Source organism: Gadus chalcogrammus, chromosome 5 (genome assembly GCF_026213295.1).
Source record: "Gadus chalcogrammus isolate NIFS_2021 chromosome 5, NIFS_Gcha_1.0, whole genome shotgun sequence".
Classification (NCBI taxonomy): Eukaryota; Metazoa; Chordata; class Actinopteri; order Gadiformes; family Gadidae; genus Gadus; species Gadus chalcogrammus.
In genome coordinates this window covers 16,989,872-17,013,755 of record NC_079416.1, presented here as the reverse complement: position 1 = coordinate 17,013,755, position 23,884 = coordinate 16,989,872, and the positions used below count along the sequence as shown (strand labels likewise).

Genomic DNA, 23,884 nt, shown 5'->3' with positions numbered 1-23,884 from the left:
TTTGTTCACTGCACGTGTCAGAGAAGGTTGAAGGAGAAGTAATATTCCACGTTCCCATTAATGAAGGCTGAATCAATAACAGGTCATGGGAAAAGCAGGTGTGAATGTTTGTTGTCTGGAGCTCCCCACCCCAAGCATCTACACATGGAACCCAGCCCCCCCCCACCCCAAAAAAACCCAGCATGCCTCTAATGTCTCCCTAGGAGAAAGGGGGCCTGGCTTTCGTCCAAGTCAGCACCTTTGGAAGTGCAGTCACGTTACCACCACTAAATCAGCATGTCAGCGCCCAGGCGCTCTGAACCTCCGCACCCAGACCCTGTTGCTCACGGCTACACCGCACACCTAATGAATCGCTGCCCCCAACCGCCGCACCCCCCCCCCCCCAAAATAACAAAAAAAAGTGGGAAGTAAAGCCAATGGGCAGCAAAAACCTTTAACAAAACCAAGTAGAGGGAAGTAAACGAAAGAGCGAAGATGAAAAAGAAGGAGAGAAGCAACACTGTTTGACCACTGAAACATTTTGTGTGCTGTGATCGTCATTAGTATCATCCATTAGAGGCCCTGCTGCTCCGAAAAAACGACTGTTATAACCAGAGAGAGGAAGGATTTATTTTGCAGAATCTTCTAGTTTTAAAGCATGCAACCTTCATTAACTAGACTACCCTTAAACCCCCACACAGTCCCTGATGTTTCGAAAGGGAGGCCGGACATTGGACGATGGACACAGACGCACGGCCATAGAAAGTGTTGTGCTTACTCTGCCGTTTGTTTACATTCCTGAGGGGTAATTTTAGCCCCCCCAGTGGGAGTGGGGAAGGTTGGGGCTGGGGGGGGGCAACGTTTCGTAGAATCTTGTCAGAGGCCGACTGCTCGCCCGACGCAGTGGCGGCACCTGGATGTGTGGGTGGTAAGCCCCCCTCCTCAACCCCCCCTGGTCCCCTGCCACACACATATACACAAACACAACATTCATATACAAACACAGCACACGCACACACACACACACACAAACACTCTAGGGTTGGGGAGGATCAGATTAAAATGATTAATGTTGATCGTTCGTCACCTGAATGACAATTAGCATTTGTATCTCTTCATATTGAGACACATGGTCTTAATGACAGGAGTAGATTTGTACACATACACTCCACTAGATACATACACTCTGGAATACACACCATATATCTTACCAACTATTAATTTAAACAAAAGTGTCACTGGTTTGGAAGCGCTATATTAATGCCGCACCAGTGGTACACTGAACGTCTGAATTCCAAAACTAAGACACCAAGACCAAAGCCAGGCTAAGCCAAAGACTACCAGTATTAGGGAAACACTCAGCATGTGGCCATTAGCACTGAAGCACACAGGATATCCCCTGTGTTTACACTGATGATCTGGGGTGAAAATCTGATTTCATTGTAGTTTTAAAAATTTGCTACAAAAACAAAACAAGGATCCCCTGTTTAAAATGGACCAAGGGGCTTCTGTGTTAGGTTGGCTGTTTTATCAGTTCCAGCCTGGAGTCCCCTCACACGGCCACACACACAGTATCAATTTCTGACCGTAGACAGGAAATGACAGATAGAAAGGGAGAAACGCAGAGCGAGAGAGAGCGAGAGAGAGAGAAAGAGAGAGAGACTGAAGGGCTCAGAGCTCAGTGACGGGACCCAGCGAAACTAATTAGGCAAGGGATCAGGGCTAGAAGTTAAATACTGGGCTACATGTAATGAAAGAGGCAGAGTGGGGGACATCTAGGGGTCAGGCCCACACCAAACAGTGGTCCTCGGGCAATCTGGTATTGATTTTCACTCGTGGTGGGATGAAGGTGGACCTGGGTGGGGGAAGGGGAGCGGGGGGGAGCCTAGGAGGCAAGCCAGCGGTGGGGGCCAGCGACTAATGGTCTCGCAAGTTGTCAACTTGACAGTTTAACCCCCTATTGGAGCAGAAAACAACAAACAAAAAGGATCTGCTTGCCTCACAGCGGTGATCCGCTGGTGAGATGACACTGCAAAGCCCCCCGCCGGCGATGCCACCTCCATCTCAACCATCTCCCACCACCACCACCACCACCACCAGCGGCGATGGAGAGCAGGGAAGAGGTCACTATCTGGGAGAGAAAAATGCAGCCGCACAGTTCACTAAGCCCCTGAAGACAGGACCGTGTTCCTAGCCAAAACTGAGCTCACGCACAGACACACACACACACACACACACACACACACACAGACGCACCTTCTTATGAGTGATTACCCAAAATCAATAACTGCAAATCAGTAAATTTAAATTCTTGCCACTCTGTGGGGCTTAAAAGGGTTTGCAGAAGAGCGATGGCCTGACAAGACAAAACTACAAATGGCTTTTCTTAATGGTTATTTTCATAAATGAAAGCCGCCACAATGAGTCATTAGAATATGCACCACATCTGCCTATTTATCCGCATTAATAACACCATTTAAGACAGCGTGTCGATTGCGATACGCCCTCTTCTTATTAAACTCTCCCTCATTACTAATTGGTCCTCAGCACTCTCCCAGGTCATCGGGTTGGACCATCGCTGGGATAATAGAATGGGTGATCAGCCCATGTCAACGAAAGACACACAGATGTCCAAGTGCACCAGCGTCGTCGCCACTCCTGTCACTCACTCGGTGAAGGCCGTCACCCTGAGCGCCCCCTCTCTCATGTCCCTAAACACTCCCAAAAACCCTCCATTCACGATCCCCTTCAAACAGGCCTCGACACTGTCAGACGGTCAAAGGGGACTCCATTAGCCCGGCCTAGCCAACAGAGCAACACACCGACCCAAACACTAAAAAACAATCAAAGGCACACACAGGCTTACAAAACAAACACACACACACGATTACGAGCACACAAATACACAGTTACAAGCACACACACACACACAAACACAAACACATTACATACATGTATGTAATCAACAAACAACAGGATGTTGATTACCGTACATCCTTTTGTATGACTTGCATGTTTACACAAGTCATACAAACACACACACACACACAAAACATACTCGTATATAAAGTGGCTCACAGTAAACCGAGCACACACATAAGCTGGCTCACAAACCAAATCCCACACAAACACACACACAAATAGCCACGCAAAGTCCCGACAAACACACACACACACACACACACACACACACACACACACACACACACACACACACACACACACACACACACACACACACACACACACACACACACACACACACACACACACACACACACACACACACACAAGGACCCAGACGGGACACCCACAAGGCTGTCCATGTCAAATTAGAGTGGCCCCAATTGTCCCCATTACAGCTGGGGAAGGCACCATCATGACGGATGCTACGGGGCCGGCTCACGTGTCAGGAGTTGTCAGACAGACGGGGGAGTCTGGACACACACGGCTGACAGGTCATCTTAATGCCTTCAATTAGCCCAATTAGGCCTGTCATAAACAATTCGATAAGTGCTCAACCAACAAAAACAGATAGACGCACGCGCAGGCAAAGGCTGCATAGGGCTCTCACACACACACACACGATAGAGCCTGGGAGGCATTAATGAGAAGCGTAATGGGTATATCAGTGATGGCACGGATGACTTGTCTTTGGTGTCTAGGCCAGGATGCGTCCCTCTCCGACCATGCACTGTGCTCAGCTGTGCACTCTTGGCTGTTACCTGGTCAGTTCAAATTGTACTATCTCCTTTCATTAGCGTGCCACGGCCTGAGAATCTGAAGGGTTGTGACAACATTCATTTAAGACGAGGGAAAGCAGATTGCCAGAAGCAGGTGCTATAAAGGAGATAAAACAAAAGAACTGCCTGTGAAATTCAGAGTGTGTATGTTTGTGTGTGTGTCTTCGCGATGAGTGTGTGTGTGTGTGTGTGTGTGTGTGTGTGAGCAAATCTATGAGTGTGTGTCTATGAGCATACGTATCTGTGCGTGCGCCCATATGTGTTTGTGTGTGTCCATGTGTGTGCGTCCAAATGTGTGCGTGCGTGTGCGTGTGAGTGTGCATGTGTGTAAGTGAGGTTTTGCTCTGGTCTTCACATTCAGTTATTCTCCTCGCTGGGGTAAATGGATAATGACACAAAGAAAAAAAGTGTGTGTGTCGGTGTGTGTGTGGGGGGGGGGTAGGGTTGATCAAGAATGTCCCTTCATGTCCATGCTCTCTCTCTCCCCCATGCTTTTGGTGGATTGACAAAAGCAGTGGCGAAATCTAAATATTGTTTCTAGCATGACTAAACAGGCCAACACCTCTCTGGGTACAGGACATGGGATTGTGAGACATTGTTTGAGTTGCTCTCTGCTTTGTGCTATCTTATCGTGGTACAACGGCAACGCCCGCCACCGCAGCCCCGTGCTTTTGTTCCTAAGACCGTGTTTTAATTCACGTATTTGCACTTCATATCCACCCTTCATTCATGATGTCCGGGGCACGTTTCGTGAAATGCGACGAGCCCTTGTAATTCAAAACCGTTGAGTTTTTCAGTGTGTGCAAAGGACTACAAACGGTGTGGGCTCAACGTGTACACAAATGCACCCAAACGCATGCAAACGCACAGACCACGCGAGCACATGCACGCACGTTTAACCAAGGCCCAAGCAATGACCAATATTTGAACAAAAATTCTATTCCATCACCACATCCTTGACCATATGCACCATACAAATCCTCCAAAACCTCCCCCAAAATAATTGGCTGGATCAAGCAAACACATTGACACTACTGAAAAGGTAATAAGTACTGTACTCCAGGAATATTACGTTGAGCAACGGCAGGGGACAAGGACGATACCCTGAGGCTTCAGGGTTAAAGAGGCACGGGAAGAGTCTAAACATAAGCGTGCACTATGGAGAAACAGGTGTTCGTGGTCATCCAGTCCAACATCATCGGCAACATCTGTGATCGACCTCCATCGCCTTGACTCTCATTTCAACCGACGTCTGTAACGTGGCCATTCGAAAGGACAAAAAAAGGAAAGACTGAAAGAAACGAAGAAAAAATTGTAAAAAAGGAGGAAAAGACGTGACTGAGAAGTTGTAATAGGAAATTGCTTTTGGCAACTATTTGTTCAAGCACCAGAGTTTTTTTTTCTTTGTGCCAACCCCAGCGAGCCCCCCCAATTGGAAAACAGGGCAGGTCCCTCTAATGAGTAATCTATTTCAAAGCAGTCGTGCCTGGGCATGACAGTTTACTGAGAGGCTTGAAGAACTGGTAATTACCAGTGTTACGGGGCAATTAATGCATATTACACTGCGCCACTCATGGCGGCGACTGTCAGCTCCCCAATAAAAATGAGCACTCTTCAGCTAAAGGGTGACATTAATTGGGTCCTTAATGACTATGCAGAGGAACCAAGCCAAATACGAACAAAACAGGGGAGTGACTCTGACTCCAGGAGAGGGCTGGAAATTGGACTAAAAATGAGATTAATTGCTGTTTAGAAGAAAAAAAAGAAGGAAAAGATTGTGGCGAGGGGGTAGGGGGGGGGGGGGTAGGGAGAGGTTGGAATTATAGGGTGCAGAGTGCAAGCGCTGCCCATCGACATGACAATTCAATTCATTATTTTATGTTTTTTTCTACCTTAAGGAAAGGAGACAGACGTGCTGACAATTCTGAAGGCGGATCGGTGGGGTTTGAGTGGAGGGATGTGGTGTGCGAGGCGTTTTATGTTTTTTTTCTTTTGTGAAGGCGCCCACATATCTAGCCTCTATATACAATACATATAAATATATGTGTAATCTAATATAATATTGTCCTGCAAAAACATTTTATAGATGTGGTGAATTTCAAAGAGATGATATGATTATACTTTTTCACAAAAAATACAAATAAAACCTTATTTAGTAGGCAAAGTATTTATAAATTCCTCCCCATTTCCGCCAAAACTCATAGCCCATGGGATGTTTGTAATGGTCATAAAAACCATTTAGCAAGCCTTTCATCAAAAGTACATCTGCCAAATTGCAAGTCTACCGCCCCCGGAACCGCTTGTTTAGAAGTAAGTTCGGGATGCAGCAACCGCATGAAGTAATTCAGATTAATGTTAGTGAATCTAAGCACGTCCTCAATTCACACTCCACCTGAATAAGCAAGCCCGGAAAATCATAAAAATATATCTGCATGCAAAACATGCCAGCATTTGCATACATTTTTGAGTTTGGATTTCCCCGCTGCTTAAATATGCAGTTAGATATAGTCCGGCGCTGCCTATTGCGCTGTCACGCTGCACACTCATACTGTCATTGGTCCTGATAGAACTCACCCGCTTCAAAGGGGCTTTGCAACGTAGAGGAGAATGAGCAAATATTTGAATTGCAAAAACACATCATCTTGCGAGTGCGGTGTGTGTGTGTGTGTGTTTGGGGGGGGGGGGGGGCATTTTGAGACAACTTTCAGAGTTGTCTTGAATTTTCCCTCTCTCTCTCAGTCACAGATCTACACAACTAAACCACACCAAGCTCACACTCTACGTGCAGTTGGGAATGGGGGGGAGACGGGTTTGAGCGGGGGGAATTGCAGCGTATTTCTATCTTAAGCACACTCTCCGCTAATTTAACAAATCCAAATTTGTGTAATGGGATGTGACACATTTTAGAGGGAATGAGAAAAAAAAAACTATAATTTAAGTAGAGAACCATAAATAATGATTTTAACTACCCTTGAATTTAACATTGAAAAAAATAAATAATCCCACCACACAAATTCAGGTTCTCAAACGACCTGACAGGGGATTGCTTACAAGCTGTGGGGGAAATTGCTTACGTTTCCCTGTGAAAGGAATGAGTAGCACCACCAGGCTCGCTGGGTCAGTAATATGAATGGGACGGCATTGTGTAGGGGGGGGAAATACTTTTCAGTGAGCACGCTGCAAAGAAATCCCATAAACAACATTTAAATACAATCACTACGGCTAAAACTTCCAAGACAGTTCGAGGCTACTACAGAGGGTTTAGGTAAGGCTGCTATGAATAGTAGTCCTCTTGTGCCTTACATGACAAATCTATGTTATGAGACATTTGAACCTAGGATATTATTCTAGATTGGAAACCCAGACAAGTAATACATTTGAGTGCTTAGACAACCTAGAGAGGTATAAGGCATCAAATGAACTGCAGGATAAAGGATGGTTTCACTGCGCAATGACCTCCGTAGACTCTTTTGCCCCTAAATCCATGACCTCTGTCGCAGGACTCTTTCCCCTAAAACAATGCTTGTGATAAGGGGGCCGTGCACCTACACGCCACCTCACCTTGGTATGTCCATCAGCAGATCCTATCTGTGGCGGGAGGAAACGTGTAATAACTTAAGACAAGCTACGAGAAAACCACTAACCCCACATTGTCAAACACAATTTACGATGTATACACACCATCCAACCTCCCAGCGCGCCCCCACTGTGTTGCTGTTAAAACTGTGATCATGAGAACGAAAAGAGCGATATGGCAAAGTTAGAGACTTGGAGGGAGCGCTTTTTACAGATTCCTTTTTTAATAAAGATTTTGGGTACGAGAGATGGTCGGAAATGTGTATAACTATTCTCCCTGCCAAAACACTGGTTTTGTGTGGACATATACACTGACAGAACCATGCAGCAGCGCCCTCCATGTCGGCGCTGTCGGGTCTGTTCGGGACAGTGATGAACGCCGAACGGGGTTGAAGGTTGAAGTTGAGAGGAGGGCCGACAGGAAGGAGAAGAGAAAACATTCTGTGAAGATTACAGCGTTGAGTGTGCTGAGATCCTATGGTACTTTTTCCATTTGCAAGTGCGTCTGTAAGTGAGAATGAGAGAGGGAGCGAGGGGAACATAGAGGGAGGGAGAGAGCAAGAGAGTATAAATTCCCAGGCAGTGGCATCAAGATGGGGAAGGAAGACTAAACATGACATCAAACGTTGCAATTAGCTGACCCCCTTTTTTTTTGGTTTCTCCCGGAGTCGATGCTTTGAAAAGTACTGATTCTAAAACCCTGATTAAAATAGGTTTGCTCTCTCATTCCAAATGACATTTGACAAGGTTAGTAATATTTCAACTAACTGAAAAAACATTCCCGTGGCCATGATGGGTTTTTTTCCATCGCTTTCCAGGGGCCGCAGGTAACCTTGCAGCGAGTTTCCCATGAACTCAAAGCCGAGATCTGAAAACATAAACGGCCAGGGAAAAAAAGTAGAAGAGACAGCCGAGAAAGAAAATAAGGAAGAGTGGTTTAAGGTTTAATGCGCGAAAAGCTAAATGCTTGGCTTTCGTCATTCTGAGAATGTATTCTCCATTCTAAATCAACCACAACGATTACCGGAAAAAAATAACAGAACCAGTAGTCTTTACAGTAACCATGGTCTACGTGCCCAGATGGGACTCACGAGAGAGATGACTGTCAGCAGGTTAAGAGATTGAATGTCTGAAAATGTTAAGCACCCCTTCCTCACCAAATCAGAAGAGGTGCAATCAATTTGCTCACCATTGAAAATGTAATCAAGAACAATTTTTTAAACTTCAAAGAATTGGATTCTAATTCAACAGCGGGAACGAGGTAGGAACAGCATCACAGCAGTGGTATAAGGTGGTTTTATTGATATTTTATACCGTAATAGATCAATACATTTGAAACTTTGATAATAAAGTTCTGATCCGTTGAGTGATGTCAACACTAAATTCAGATTAACAACAGCTCAACCGAGGAAGACAAGCCAAAGAGAAATGTACAATTTAAGTAACTTTTTTTTTTCCATAGAACTGCAATCTTGACAACAAGGGAGATAAGTCACTAAGAGTGTAGCAGTGATGAGAAGTTGCTTCAGGGAATCAAAAAAACAGACGGGGGCCCAACTCGTGTCTAAAGTTAATGGTTTTCAAATCCATTCAAGTCAGAGGAGAAGAGAATGTGAAGTGTCGGGTCGGACGGCGAGCCAGTCCAGAGCTGGGTTGCAGCTGCGCTGGAATTGAAGTGGCACTTTATATCAGAGGCCTCTCACCAGACAACTCTATTCTGCCCTCCGTGACACACAGAGACCCATAATAACACAATACGATTGGTCATTTGCAAAAACACTTAGCTGTCATTGGAGAGATGTATACTGGGTTTAACACAGAGGGATCAGGGGCTTGAACGTACCACCGACAAGAGATATCCCTCAAAATGAGTAATCTATTGCCCTGACATATCCATGGCTGCCATTCAAACAAGGAGAGGCCCAACTCGCCAATGTCTGGGCAGAGTTTATGTGATAAAAAGGAAAAAAGAAATGTCTGCCCGTTATCTTGAATCAGCCCAGAGGAAAGGATGAAGCAATGTCCGTTTCAACTACGATGAAGAAACCTTACATTACTGGCAGACACGGCTGGAATATAGATTACACTGTCTCTCTTAACCCCTTAAGATCTTGTAATAAAGGTTAACCTGTGGTGCTTATTTCACGATGCAGTTTGATGTTCAGACTTTATTATTAGTCAGTAAGTACGCCATTTATCAGCGAAATATTTTTAAAAGGCTTTATTTTCTTTAAAGAAAAAAGGTCAACATCCATGTCAGTTTGGAGGAAAGAAGAAAAAAAAAACTTGGTTGACCCAAAATATCTTGTACATTGACTCCTGGAGTTGATGAGGCAAATCAGAAGGTCAACGTGTGGACACGGGCTCCTCATATGTCTGTGATTACACACTCCCACGGTGGGACAGGCGGGCTAGGAGATGTTTAAGCTATCAGGCAATCAGACCGCAGAGAGACGTGAAACTGAAACCAGAGGCAGGAGAGGAGAGGGCCGCGTGGAACCTAAATGCGAACGTTTTCCTTTTTTTTACGAAGCTCTTAGGATGTTGAGAAAAAAAGAAAGATTTAAATGTAATACGTGTATCCCTTCCTTCAGGCTTTTTTTGTGGCAGCGACATATTGTGGCATAAAATAGTAACGTAAAGTAATATCTACCGGGAAAAACAAAAACAACCAACATACAAAAATCAATGTTTACCTAGGGTTTCAACTTTGACTCGTGGTACATCCATCAAAGTGACAGGTATTGGGCACAGAAACAAGTCCTACAAGCTGATGCAAATAGCTGACATAGTTTCAGCATCATTTATCTGTCTAGGTTAAGTTAACAGGAGGACAAAAACAACTTTATAAGAATAAATCTAAAATCTAAAGAAAATATGTAATGCAAAGATACTGGGGGATAAAGACTCCTCAAGATATTCATCGAAAAACAAAAAACATAGATTCAATAAATATCCCCCTTACCCCCCCTTAAATATACAATTATAAATTGAGTGCTATATTATCTGCTGGTAATGGTAATAAGCATGACAGTTAAGAGTGGGAATGGAGCTCAAAAAATAAAAGTCTATATAACTGGGTAATTACATAAATTATTATCATTTAAGAAATCTAAGAAGACAGTGGTTAAACCATATATATATATATATATTTAAGCAATCTCTGCCGGGTATTTTTCACCCGTCAACTGTATTTATTATTTCTTTATCTTCAACAACCCACAGAATTGAAGTAGGTTATTTTCGAACTTAAAATGATTTCTTACAGTAAACAAAAAAGGGAGTTTGAAGTTAAAACATAAAAAGCAAATAACCATTGAACAGGAAAAATGGGACAAGGTTATGTGAGGGACAGCAGACCTATAAAAAGAAACCATCCGCCTTGGTTATCTATAAGGAACTACTTATCACTTGCACCCAGTGCCACACTGTGACTGATGGGCCTCCCCGGGCCCAGAGGTACCACCACACTATCTTGCACACGCAGAGCTGCTCTTTAAACACAAGGGCAACAAATATGAAGCATTGTTTCCCTTTTGGACCATGGGCAGAAATTATTTTTTATTTGCTGTATTTGCTCTAAATTAAAAAAACAAAAAACAAACATGAAATGCTTTGCCTACTCTCTCGGAACAAATTGCATGAAAAAAAAAGAAATAAACAATTCCAACAAAGTTAAATAGCTAAACATTTTATTAGATGAATACAAAGACACATATAGATAAGTTATCCACCAGCACAGAAACAGGGACTAGAAGTCATTTTCAAAAAGCTGTTAGGCACATGTTATGTCATCAAGCCAACCAGAACTAATACATGCTTTCTTTCGATCATTTGAACTGAGCAGATCAAAAAACCTCTGCTCTAAATATCGCCATACCCCTAAATGCTTTTCTTTAAACCAAATGTCACGACCATGGGGTTTCAGATGTGAACAAAAGACCACTCCGATTTAATTGGGTAAATTCAGCCATGAAAACATTGGTTGACATAGAGCATGAAACCCATTTTGGCATTTCATAAACTGAGTGTATCTCAAATGCCTTAATCATTTGTGTGGTAACTTATATCAACCATGATATGCCAAGATTGCTTTTCTTTATAGAGACTTTAATATTCTCTTTGGCCTTTAGTTGCAATGGCTTTGGTCGACATGCAAGGAAAAAACACTCTTTGCAACTTATAAGACCCACCCCTGTAATTACCTCCCTATCTCCGCCCATCTCTCTTTGTGAGTTGCTATAGATGTGGACGTGTCCGACAGCAATATGTCCGCACGTGCAGGCCTGTGTGTGATGTACAGCAAGCATCCTACACACTGTGTGCAATCCATTTGTCATAAGGCTCATCTCTGTGTCAGGAAAATAAGCACAGCGTGTCTCATTTCGTGGTTGTGTACAGCGTGAACACGAGGCCTGAATGTCTTTGGGGGTTTTAAGGGGACGGAGCATACTCAAAAACCATTTGGGCAGCCATCAACCCTCTGCTTTTAGATTCACTTTTACAGAGCTCCATTCTAATCCAGACCCACTTATGTGCGCCTCCAGACAAGATCTCACCAAGATGACAAACGTTGCCGACTTCTTCCGGACTAAAACCCGGAAGGTCAACTTAGAAGGAAAGAGACATGGAGTGGAAACGAAGAGTAGAGTATGAAGGAACAGAATCACACGTATGACGACAATCATTGTGAAGGCCGAGACAGATTGTTGCAAAGTTAAAACTCAAAAGAAAAGGCATAATCTTAAGGAACCTCAACCCCCTCGCTAGCCAGGGTGCAAATATCCGCCTGCTCCTCGCCTGTTCACGCAAAACCGTGGCCGTGTCAAAGCATGTTCTCAGGCTCAATGTTTAATGGCAAATTTGGATAATGCACAGAACACTACCCTACTCAAATAAATGGTTGACACGGGGGCTTAGCTACCACTAAATCCCCCAGGCCGCCAGGAGACCTGAAGTGTGCGGATTACATCCCAGACGTGTTAAACAATGCGCCCGCAACCCCCCAAAACGCGCATCCTTAAGACCATGAAATCCTCCAAGCATCAGCGTCGACTTGTCATTCGCCGTTAGTATTTGAAACCGCGTCGCCGGAGGAGGGGGGGTATTGGTACACCTCTGTGCTCAGCTGTGGCCCGAGAAGTAACACTGGTGAAGCCCCCCCACCCCCTCAGAGGAACATCCATTGTGTACAACCACTTTTCTAGCTGAGGCATATTCTGCAGGAGGATGTCAGTACAAAGGAAACAATAAAAGAGGTCACGTTCCGGCACAGCATGGGGTTACTATAACATTATAAATGGGGAGGAGGGGTTTGTCACTGGAACTGAAACCGGCTCAAGAGTTGCTATAAAAACAATGCCAAGCCACTAAGCCATAGGGAAAAATGTTGCGCTATTAAGTTGAACGGTAAAGGTGTATTAAAATGTCTTTAACGTCACAGTTTGGGATGAATACCATTGGTAAAAAATAGTTGGCTTCTAGGTCAAGTTGGTATAGCTCTTTATCACATTTACGATTATGACCAGCTCACATTCAGCTTATTTAGACGCCACCCCTTAACCCCTATAACCACAAAGGGCTTCAAGGGATGCTTTGTCACCTCACCTCTCAATATGTATGCCACACCTGAGACAGCAATGTAAGGAGGATGATGTAGCCAAGCACAGAATCACAATAACCGTCTCAAAGTCACAGTGCCATTCTCAGGGACAACATTGTAATGTCCAGCCGGATCGGATCAGTAGTCCTTGTGTGCAGGCGTACAGGGAATCAAATGAATGTGGAAGTCATTCTCAACGGTCTAAAAAAAGGGTTTTCTAGAACCTTGCCAATCTACTTGCTGAGCCCTGACTGTAGAAACACCACTACTGCTGCAGAGTTCAATATGTTTTTTTTGTGTGGAATGGGTAGTTGGAACAAAGGCGACAGTATTTTGATGTCTGGCCATCGAACACTACTCTAGGATATAGGCCTTATCAGGTGCACTTCATAAATCATTACACTATTAATTAGGCATTTTTGGCTTTGCCACTTTACAAAGTTCAACAAAAATGATGGACATATCCATTAAAAAGGAATACATTATGCAACATCTTGCATTGCCATTTTTAATTTGATGTCAAAGCAATCAGATTGTGCCAGATGAGGCTAAAACCACAGTATCTTAAGGTTTCCGATGTAATATCTACAATATACAGTAACAAAAATTGGAAAAAGTTCCTTGCAGAGTTCAAGATTTCTGATTGCAGCTGTGTCAACTAATTTAAACCATTGCATAAATCAGTCTTTTATCTGTTCATTAGCAAATGTGTCAGCACGTAGATTAACAATGTTGTAAAAACCCTGCTTTGAGTCTCAAGAATAATGACTTCCACATTAATTGGGTTTCCTGTACATACGCACACAGACATATGCTATCAGACTTAAATATCTGATTCAAAAAACAGTATGCTCCTCTGGACTTTTGGGTAAACTTCCTGTTAATTATCAAAGGAAATGAAATTTGACATTGCACACAAGGATTTTACATGTGGAGAACAAAGGATCAAGGGAAACCCACAACAATAGACCACGAGTCCCTGTCAACACATTTCCGACTGGTCAAGCCAGATGATGTATAATGACAATCCCAAAAGTCTTGACCCCAAATCTCATACGAGACGGAGAAATGAGCCATACTGTCCCATTATATTGCCATAAATCATTTTTCCTGGCTGCATGACAGCTTTTTATCAGATCTAACCTTTTCAAGCCTCCATTAGGTGCGCTAACATTTTCAACTCTGACACATTTGCAGTTTACGAATCTCACAGCTGATTAACTTTGAGAAGCGGCCAGTGTGTAACCACACTCATTTCCACAAAAGGTTGTCTGAAGGCTTTGGTTGGAAGGAACAGGGGGAGGGGGTGGTGGGGGAGTCAGGCCTGAATCTAATTATCTAGGTTTTCATTATGCTTTTTATTATTATTAGAACATACTTATATTTTGAAACATCTCTATATGCATTGTATCACAAGAGAAACGATCTTAGAAACACAGTAAGTCATTTTTAATCCATTCCTTGTATTTGAAGACTGAGGTTTATAATAATAATCGGACAAAATACCAGTAAAACCTGAATCTTTTCTCGTCATTGTATCTGCTAGAGAAGGGATATTCATTGTTAGCTAGTCAGGGAATGCTGTCAACATTGAAAAAAAGCAATCACATTATTTAATACCGTGTTGGATGATTATGAAGATAATTAAAAACCTATTGAAAGGAAAACATTGGGATTTTTCAACATGGACCCTATTTCAGATAATTTGGGGTTGAATGAAAGAATGTGGGCAACAATTTGTGGGATATGGTCCAGTATTAAGCGTGAACACTGCTTCCGTAATTAATGAAAATGGGCTACTATGTAATCCTTTGGGGCAATAAAATTCATTGTACGTCCTCTTAAAGTTCTTGAATTAGATTCAGAACAGATTATAGTATATCATTACGTGATTAGTATATCAAGCGTCAGAGTATTTAGAAAAGCACTATAAAAAACTGATCAATTATTATTATTATTATTATGGAATGGATCCCTACAGAGAAATCAAACTTGTTTCTTTACCTTTCACCTGATCACTGTTTGTTATTGTGTCCAACCGAGTCTCGCTCAATGAGAAGTCTCGTGAGAGTTTAGTTTTTGCAGGAAAGCGTAAGGATATGCAGAAAGCGTAGTTTAGTGTTGTCTTAGAGATTCGGGTGACCAAGTGTTGCAGTCTTAATTACAATAAGGGAATATCCTGCAACAAAGCAACACAAGAATTTCAGCGGTAGACTCCTCGAGCATAACTTGGTTGGACACAAATAAGTTTTATTTCCCTGTAGGGATTCTTTCCATAATTATGGCATATAATCTGAGCCTGTCGATGGCAAAAACAAGCACTTTTAGAGGAGGTACATTGACGTACCTCCTCGTGCTTCAAAGAATATTGTCTGGATTAGTCCCTTTTGACCCAAAGTGAGGAAATAGGGATCAGGTTTAAAGTAAAAGTTTTCCTTTAAGTCTTTGTACAACATTTTCTTTAGTAATGGTGATTTTATTGAAGAACTAAACTATCTTCATGTGCATATTAACAGCAAGGCAAAGAGGCAGACATCACCAAAAATGCAATCTGCAGACTGCAAACCGGAGGCAGAACATTGGCCAGGGGGTTGTACAATACTTCGTTGTTTTGCCTTGCTCTGCTTGTATGTCATCCAATTCCTCAGTTGTTATTTCAGCCATTTAACGCGTGGTCTAATGAACTGATATAACATCATCCCCCATAAACTACCGATGGAGCAATGACATCAGTAGCATGAAGCAGTGACTATCATCGACTCTAATATTTGAACAAACAGCATAGTTTAGAGACAAATCACCAAAACTATTCAGCACGTCGGTGGGCCTTATATACACTATGAGCTCAGCCATACCGTGATTAGATAAATAGGCGGTTGGCGGTTACACAAGAGAGTTATGGCAGCACCTTTGCCAACCATAATTGATTTAAATACGCTACGATGAGGGGGAGGCAAGCCGAGGTGCGCCTCACGCCAGGGTCCATATTTCATTACATGCTGTGTTTAACCTTACCCACTTCTCCGTAGAACACACTGGAGGCTCATTATGTGTTTAATATCCACCAGCAGGTGAATAATTTTTATGCAACTCTGATAGTTGGGCGAGATGGATAACTCAATTATCCCGACATCCGTCAGAGCACAGGGGCCGAGCAGCTCTGGAACGCCACCAGCCCCAAGATTGATGGCTGGAAGACACCGGTGGTGGCCGCCTCTCCATCTCATCCAGGCACTGGGCCTGAACGCATGGTTTGGTGCAGCAAAATACCCTTTTCTTTTTTTAACACTCCCATTCTTTCCACCCTTTTTACCCCTGTCATTCCCCCCCCCCCATCCCCGCTTCCTCCAGAGCCTAGGTGAAGCGTCATTACCCTTCACTCCATTGAAGAGGTTTGTTATGAGGTTAGTGTGTTGGCAAGATTATTGTTTGGATGATGAATACCGTTGGTGAGGGGCTTTGGAATCAAAATTAGTTATGTCGGCTTGTTTTTTTCCCCTCTCTCTTTCCTTGTTTCTTTCCAGATAAAACATGTCACCAGTGGTCACTTTTTGCATTGCTTGCGGGCAAAACTGAGAATAATTAACTCAAGCTACGGGGTATAACAGCGCCTCAGAGTTCGGAGGGAAGGAGCAGAAATCCATGAAAAATAAGCAAATCACTGGAAATGTCAATCAGGGGCCAGGAGAGTAATTACAAAAGCAGTGATGTCACTTCAAGGTCAGAGCCGAGAGGGGGAAACCAAAAGGGGTCTGCAGTGGAATCTGTCTTTAAAGAATGGTGAACAAACACAAGCACCGGGAACCCGTCTCCTGACATGATAGCGCTAACGAGAAGCGAACGGAGGATGATGTCAACCATCCAATCACTCTCTTTCTCTCTCCATTTTTGTTCATACATTTCTGACTACAAATGAGGCAACGACCCCATACATACACGCGCACGCGCACGCATACACACACACACAGTCGCGCACGCATATACACACACACAGTCGCACACACATACGCCCACACACATACGCGCGCACACACACACACACACACACACACACACGCGCGCACACACACACACACACACACACACACCATCACTGTGGCTCAGAATATACAACGCATCAAGCCTAACAATAATAGAAAGCGGGTACATTTTGAAATGTCAGCAGTAAATGTCAATTAAAAAACACAACAGTGCTGGAAAAGGTGGAGTCTGAAGGGACTGACATTTTTTCGTTCTTTTTTTTGACATGCCAGCGTTTATCTGACCAGGCCATTTATTGACATGACGTGAATCTACGTTGTCAGTTCCTTAACACACTTTGACAAGGCCGCCCGAGCGAATATCAATTAGAGCTACCCCAGGGCGTCTTAGGTTCAGTGCAAGCTTTATCCCAATCAGCCAGTCAGTTAGGTTCCAGATTTCCTGATATAATCTAAGGTCAGCCTTGACCGCATGAGAACACTGATAGACAAATGGCACTTCCCAAATCCAATGCAAGGAAACATACGCTTGAAAATACCTTTTGGAGAAAAAAAATACGCTTTTTCTTCACTTTATGGGCATATTACTGTATATTTCTATTCATATGTAGCCATATTTGATGGAGAGAGAGGTCTTCTGGAGCATTATTAAGGTTCCTAATTGTCTAAGGATGTTCCGTTGTCCATTCCAAGCATTTGTTGCAGACACATTTTAATAAACTTAGTTATTCAAAGAACTTAAGATTGAACATGTGTTTTCAGATACAAAGTTCTGTGTAAACCTCATCTCTCTCTGCTTTCAATTTGAACTCCACAAAATTGTGTTTTACTTTGATAATGCCTGCGAAGGTCATGAGCTAATTTAAAAGAGCAGTTTGTTTGTCTAGAAAAATAGTTAGAACTAGTTAACATTGAGCCACCTTTCACTGTCTCAGTTTATGAATATCACAAACAATTCTGACAGTAATGGCTTGAGCCCCAACATTTGCAATTTCCAAAGTAAATTACAAATATATGTTAGCCTAGATAAGTATTTTAGAAAATAAGGCTTAATGATAAATTAATAAATCATGTCCGATCTAAATTCAAACCCCACAAGTTTAGTGTTAGTAAAGTATTTCTAGGAAGCTACATTGATTTGATAGTTGCTCTATCGCGAATCATGAAGCCCTTGGATTGTTATCCATCTCACAAATAAATTACTGCGAAATGTTTATCAGATATTCACATAAATTGATGTACTAAAATGTCAAATAGATGGTTAATGAACTATTACCAAAGGTTACGGTTTATAGTGAATCAGGAAATTACATATTTTTTCGATTTGGATTATCAATTGTGTCTTTATCTCTACTGTGGTTGCTAGACATCTAGACTACAATGCTGACATGCCAACATCGAGGCTCAGAACACGGGAGATTGAGACACAGACAGACGGACGAAAGGTGAGGACAAAGAGATTAAAAATGAGAGGAATGAAGGGTAGAGATAGCGAGAGAGAAAAAGGCAGATGGAGAGAGAGAGAGGACAGCCTGCCTCCTCATAGCTACAGTAGCCCCTCCAAGTCGCTCTGCTCTGCTAGGCTGTGCCTGCTATCAGGACTCACAGGCAGGGGTGTGGAACCTTCTGGCACCCCAGAGCCATGTCACAACGTGTCAGCCTGCCGCCACAGCTGATGGGAGGGGTGGGGGGGAGGAGAGGGGTTGGGGGGGGGGGGGGGGGGAGGGTTGTGGGTGTCGGGGTGGCAGCAAGGCCGGTGGAGGCAGTGGGGGTGACCTTTCAGCTTGCGTCTGTCTGGAAGTCCCGGTCAAGGCTGAGCAAGAGAGCGAGGGATGGAGAAGCCACGCGTGAACGCACTTCTCCCCCCGCTTCCCCACCCCCCCCTCCCGCATTTCTCCCCTTTCTCTCTATTTTGACCCCCCCCCCGCAACCAAAATTGCCCTGTGTTGTGGTCCCCGGCACACATAAACGTAAGGAAATATTTCTGAATAATAGTGAATCTTGCAGTGTAAGGTCTTCTACAGCAGTGGTTCCCAACCTTTGACTTCTGGTGTACTACTGATTTGTCATCAAGACCTTTCACGGACCACCACGTATGCAAACTATAGATCGATTAATAGATTAATACACCTCAGTGCCAGTGCCTCCTTAGTACAGATTTATTTTCTTTATTTTTTTAACTGCAAAAAAATGGCATTGCCAGTGGAAAATATTGGAAAGAGAAAGTCAGCAAAGACATTAATGCTGTGTTTATTTAGTACAAATCAACCATAAACATGATTGGAAAACATGATTGAAATCATAATGCATTCAATCATGCAATTAGGGAAGATCTGTTATGTAATCTAGTAAAAATCGAAAGAGCTGAAATAATGCTCCAATAATGATATTAATACTGCATAATACTGCACATGTCTTCAGGTGTGCAGTGCTTCTTTATGCCCAGTGTAGTATGCAAATTGTGGTAATTTTTTATGACAAACGCTATGAAAATATTTAAGTTGATATTATAAAAAATATCAATTTAAACTGATTTTTTTAAAATGTAATACGCGGCATGGATTTAAACAGTATGACAAATATATTGGGTAGGTATACAGAACATGGGTAAAAGGACTGGGTATTGTGGGTATTATTCATTACAATCGGTTTGAGTACTTCCAAACTATTGTGACCATGGCACTTTAGGCTTCACAATTTAAACATTGGCTCATGTGCACGTTTGACCTACACCAGAGTACATACTCTGGTGTAGGTCAAACGTGCACACGATCACATACATGCACGCGCAAGGCAGTTCCTGTGCAAACGTTGTGATCAACAGATGCAAGGAATTAATCACCCATTTCCTCTCTTTCCTTTCAAAAACAGTTTGTATGTGTTCTGGGAAACAAAAAACACTTGCAAGCACACACACACACACACACACACACACACACACACACACACACACACACACACACACACACACACACACACACACACACACACACACACACACACACACACACACACACACACACACAGTGTTTGTGAGGAGCTCTGGCTAGACCGTTATGGACTGTACAGGGGCTAAACTGTAATCTTACAGTGTACAGGAACAAGCAGTAGTGGAGTGATGTGGAAGTGGAAATCTGGTGGGTTAGTGTGCGGTTTAACGTGGTGGAAGTGGTGAGTGGTTTAGCGATGACAACGCAGCCCTGGGAAAGGCAGATAGTGGCTAATGGTCAGTGGGAAAGGAGAAGTTGGCAATCTACGGAAGGGCATTAACCACATTGTATTGCGGAAGACTTGCGTTAACTGTGTGGTGATTTCAGATAAAAAGAATAATAATAGAAAAAAATAATATATATATATATATATACGCTGCATGAAGTGCCATTAGAAATAGGGGAGAGTTGAGAACAAGAGAGGAAATCAGGTTACCTGTTACAGTAGCTCCAGAACTGTTCAGTGAGGTAGGTGCAGTGGCTCTGGTCGTCTCCGAACGAGGCCTTGCTCTCAATCCAGTGGACAATATGTCCTTCAACAACTTTAATAAAACATACATAAATAAATAAAATCAAGCAATGTTCAACGACACCATCCGTCACAGAGTTGTCCATGAATTCAGGTGTTCAATATAGAAGATAAATTCAGGGGCCATTTGCTTTTCACTTAGATCGGTTAACTAGGGGACAAATACAGTGGTTCTTCCATTAAAAAGCCTCGACAGAACATAAAAAACATTTCCCGTTTGTTGCTTTGTAGGTGTATTGAAATTAAATTAGATTACAATTATAAACAATTACTAACCTATTGGCACCTCTAGTATAATATCTGGTGTTTTGTCGTAGCCCATGGCTCTCAGTTGATTTTCATCTGGAAAGTACAAAAAAACAAAACATGAAATGAGCACATAGCGAAGGACAGCAGAATAAATCACACAATATTGGTGAACAGGGACACATTTTAGGTTTTGTTTGGTTAAATTCCTTCCTCAAAGAAAGACGACGATGGGTTAGCGAGCTTCACAGAACATCATTTGTCCTGGTGGTCATAACAGAAACCCCTGGTATAAAAAAAGCAGAGGACACGACCACAGAGGACAGCAGCACAGTAAGACCATTACCTACATCTGCCACTTATCTGCTAGCGCAGCACAAAAACAGTGCTCCGGCTTGGTGGCAGAGCTCCATAAAGTACCAGGCGAGGGGAGGGGGGGGGGGTAGGGAAAGGTTGGCACTACAGAACCACTACCCCTGCGTAAGCCTGACCTCCGCTTACAGAGGCCCGCCGCCATCGTCCTTGACTCCGGAATGCGCTTTGGCCATTACCCCCGCAACACCTGATTTCTCCATTAAATCTCGAGCTGACCAGGTCATTCAATTCCAGGGGCCTGCCTCTCTCCGTCTCCAGCCAAGCTCAACTAATGGGGTGTGCAGGGGATGGGGGGGGGGGGGGGGGGTTGGAGACGGTGATCGGCTGTGATTCCAGCCAGGGACGGTGCAAGGGAGTCGAAGGTCTGAACCAACCACCCCAGATGTCTGAGGTGGAGGGGGTCAGCGGTGGTGCGCTGGAGGGGGGGAGACGAGCCAGCTCTTCCCTTACTCCTTCTGGGCTGTTGACACCGTCATGTGGCTCGGATCGCATTTTTACATCATCTTTGATTAAAATTAATGACCCGTCCCCACCGTTGGGTGGCTTCTTTCCAATCCATTTATCAGGGCCAGGGTGAGGGCCGCCATTGTGTCCCACCCCCCCCCCCCCTGAACTTGACAGTTTTAGAACAGTCCTCCGTTAAGCCCTGTAGAAAGGTCAGCACTCGGGGGCCATAATAAATTATTTGGACTTGATGACGGAGAGATTGAAGTCCGTCTTTCATCACTCATCAGTCACGGCGAGGTGTAATGATAATGGCGATAGAATGGTTTTACCATTTCCCCCCACCAGAAAACTCTTTATCCTGATATATATCTGGACCGAGATATTGATGTTGAACTCATCCATTAAATCAGTTGCAGCCAAACTGATGATTGCTTTGAGGAGAGGGTTAAAATGGCCCTCTAAAACGTATTTGATTGTACACCATTGGAGATCTCTTAAAACAATATCCTCAAATAATTTATTTTGAACCAATGGCTACAAAGAAAATTTCTCCCTGTACCTGTACATCAGGTTAAAATACAAGCGATAGTGTGCGGTGTATGGTAATTCTGAAGCTCAATTATCTAAGGCACACAATTGACAACAAAAGTGTGATCCCCACAGACACCTTATCGAGGTTGTATATCTCTAGAAAGAAATCCTAGTGGCGGATTGACCCAGGAGGATAAGCCAGGGCTACTAAACAAACATTAGACCCAGGCCTTTGAAGCTCTTATTTCTTTAAATATTCATTACGGGCCGTTGTATAAATTAAACATTGGGTGGCTGGGGGTGTGGATATTCAATAACACCTGCTGGTTCTTAGTAGATCAATAAGAGATAACATCCACTACATCACTCATTTCCAGGTTTCCCTTTAACCGGATAACAACATGGATACAATGGGATTGGGTTTAGTGGGATAGCTTACCCAGAAAGGATAGGTTCCTCTCTTTCAGCCTGTCACACAGCAAGACTTCGTGCTCCTGGCCGATGGCACTAGGGGCAAGGTGTCAAGGAATCCAAACAGGCATGACTGCATCTCATCAGATTATAATTAATTAGTAGTGAAACAACAACAACATCTGATAGTGTGTGTGCGGGGAGAAGTTCTAATGAAATATTTAAACGCAAGGACGCAAAAGCATCCATCAGACAGGTATGTTGCTAGGGAAACCAAAAGCTCTCCTTGTAGTGGCTCAGTGGCATGTTGCTTTTCTTTGACCTATTGCCTTGCTTCCGTACGCCACTGATCCACAGGTACCATCACCTCCCAAGCGAGAGGCAGACTTTTCAGGTCAAACTTAATGAGGTTTGATTTAACAAGTAAGAAAGGTTGAACGAGCAGAATAGGGAATGTAATGAAAATGAATAGACGGCCCATGGACCAGCCAGCTTATTGAATAGATCAGAAGTGTTTATAGAATACCCTTTATGTGAATACATTATGTCCTGGACTCCATATCAGGCCTATGAAATTTCACGAGGGCCAGATCATTCTTTAAAATTATTATGAGGGAAAAACACAACCCCAAAAACAACCCCGGCCGTGGGATGTACCCCGAACAGACGCACAGCACTCAAAGGCCGGTTAATGCATGCATACCCTGAGCCCCGCACGTGCACTAGAGCCAATCTAGTGATGTGTAGATGGAGTTGTTCCAAAGCCCACAGCAGTGGGGCGGTTATCGTGCGCTCTCTGTGGCGTGGAGTGACTCAATACGAGCCGAGACTAAAGAGGGGACTGGGACGCCCCCGTGAAAGAGGGGAGGGCTTGAGGGCCCGCGGTGGGACAGGCTCGGCTGACCGCAAACAGAGGGCCGCAAAAAAACAACAACAAAAAAACCACCGGAAACCACCGGCGCGCCACACATGCTGAGGGAGGTCCAGGCACAATGACCGACCGGTACGTGGACACAGACACCGTCATGGTCACATGCTTGAAAAAGCCCCTCTTGATCAAAGGCTACGTCGGTTTTATCTCTTTGGCCGTTTCGTTTCCCAAATAGCCTGGATATATTAAATATTCAAAGAGTAGTATAATGCAGTACAGCACATTGAGCATCTAGCGTCGTCCAGTAGTCAATTGCAATCAAGAACTACTGACAAAAGAAAGACGGAAATATTCGTATCAATGAGAACCGAACGTTTAAACAGGCTTTCGATGTATTACGCCATACTCAGTGTTATATCGTTGACTATATGCTGACACCGACTGATGTTTGTGAGAAATAGGGAATCATCAATTAAATTACCTATATACGAGAGCTGCCGGTGCAATAAACAGCACAAAGCTATAGAGTTTCTGGTGGAATGGAGCATTTCCTCCATAAAAAGAGTAAAAAATGCATTCAGATCATCCAATCTCCTCATCCTGC

General features: G+C 43.5%; 1 protein-coding gene across 2 annotated transcripts in view; it reads right to left on the bottom strand.

Moving 5' to 3' along the window:
- Positions 1-23,884, bottom strand: part of cdin1 (CDAN1 interacting nuclease 1) — a 57,989-nt gene that overhangs the window by 10,578 nt on the left and 23,527 nt on the right. Inside the window, exons 9-12 of one of the 2 annotated variants that reach the window (XM_056590304.1) lie at positions 22,438-22,505; positions 20,676-20,741; positions 20,307-20,412; positions 19,072-19,780 (exon numbers count right to left, since the gene is read on the bottom strand). In XM_056590304.1, coding sequence (XP_056446279.1) covers positions 19,591-19,780; positions 20,307-20,412; positions 20,676-20,741; positions 22,438-22,505 — 430 coding nt within the window. In that variant the 3' untranslated portion in view covers positions 19,072-19,590. Of the gene's footprint in view, positions 1-19,071; positions 19,781-20,306; positions 20,413-20,675; positions 20,742-22,437; positions 22,506-23,884 lie in introns of those variants that run through there. The other variant, XM_056590303.1, reaches the window with a different exon arrangement.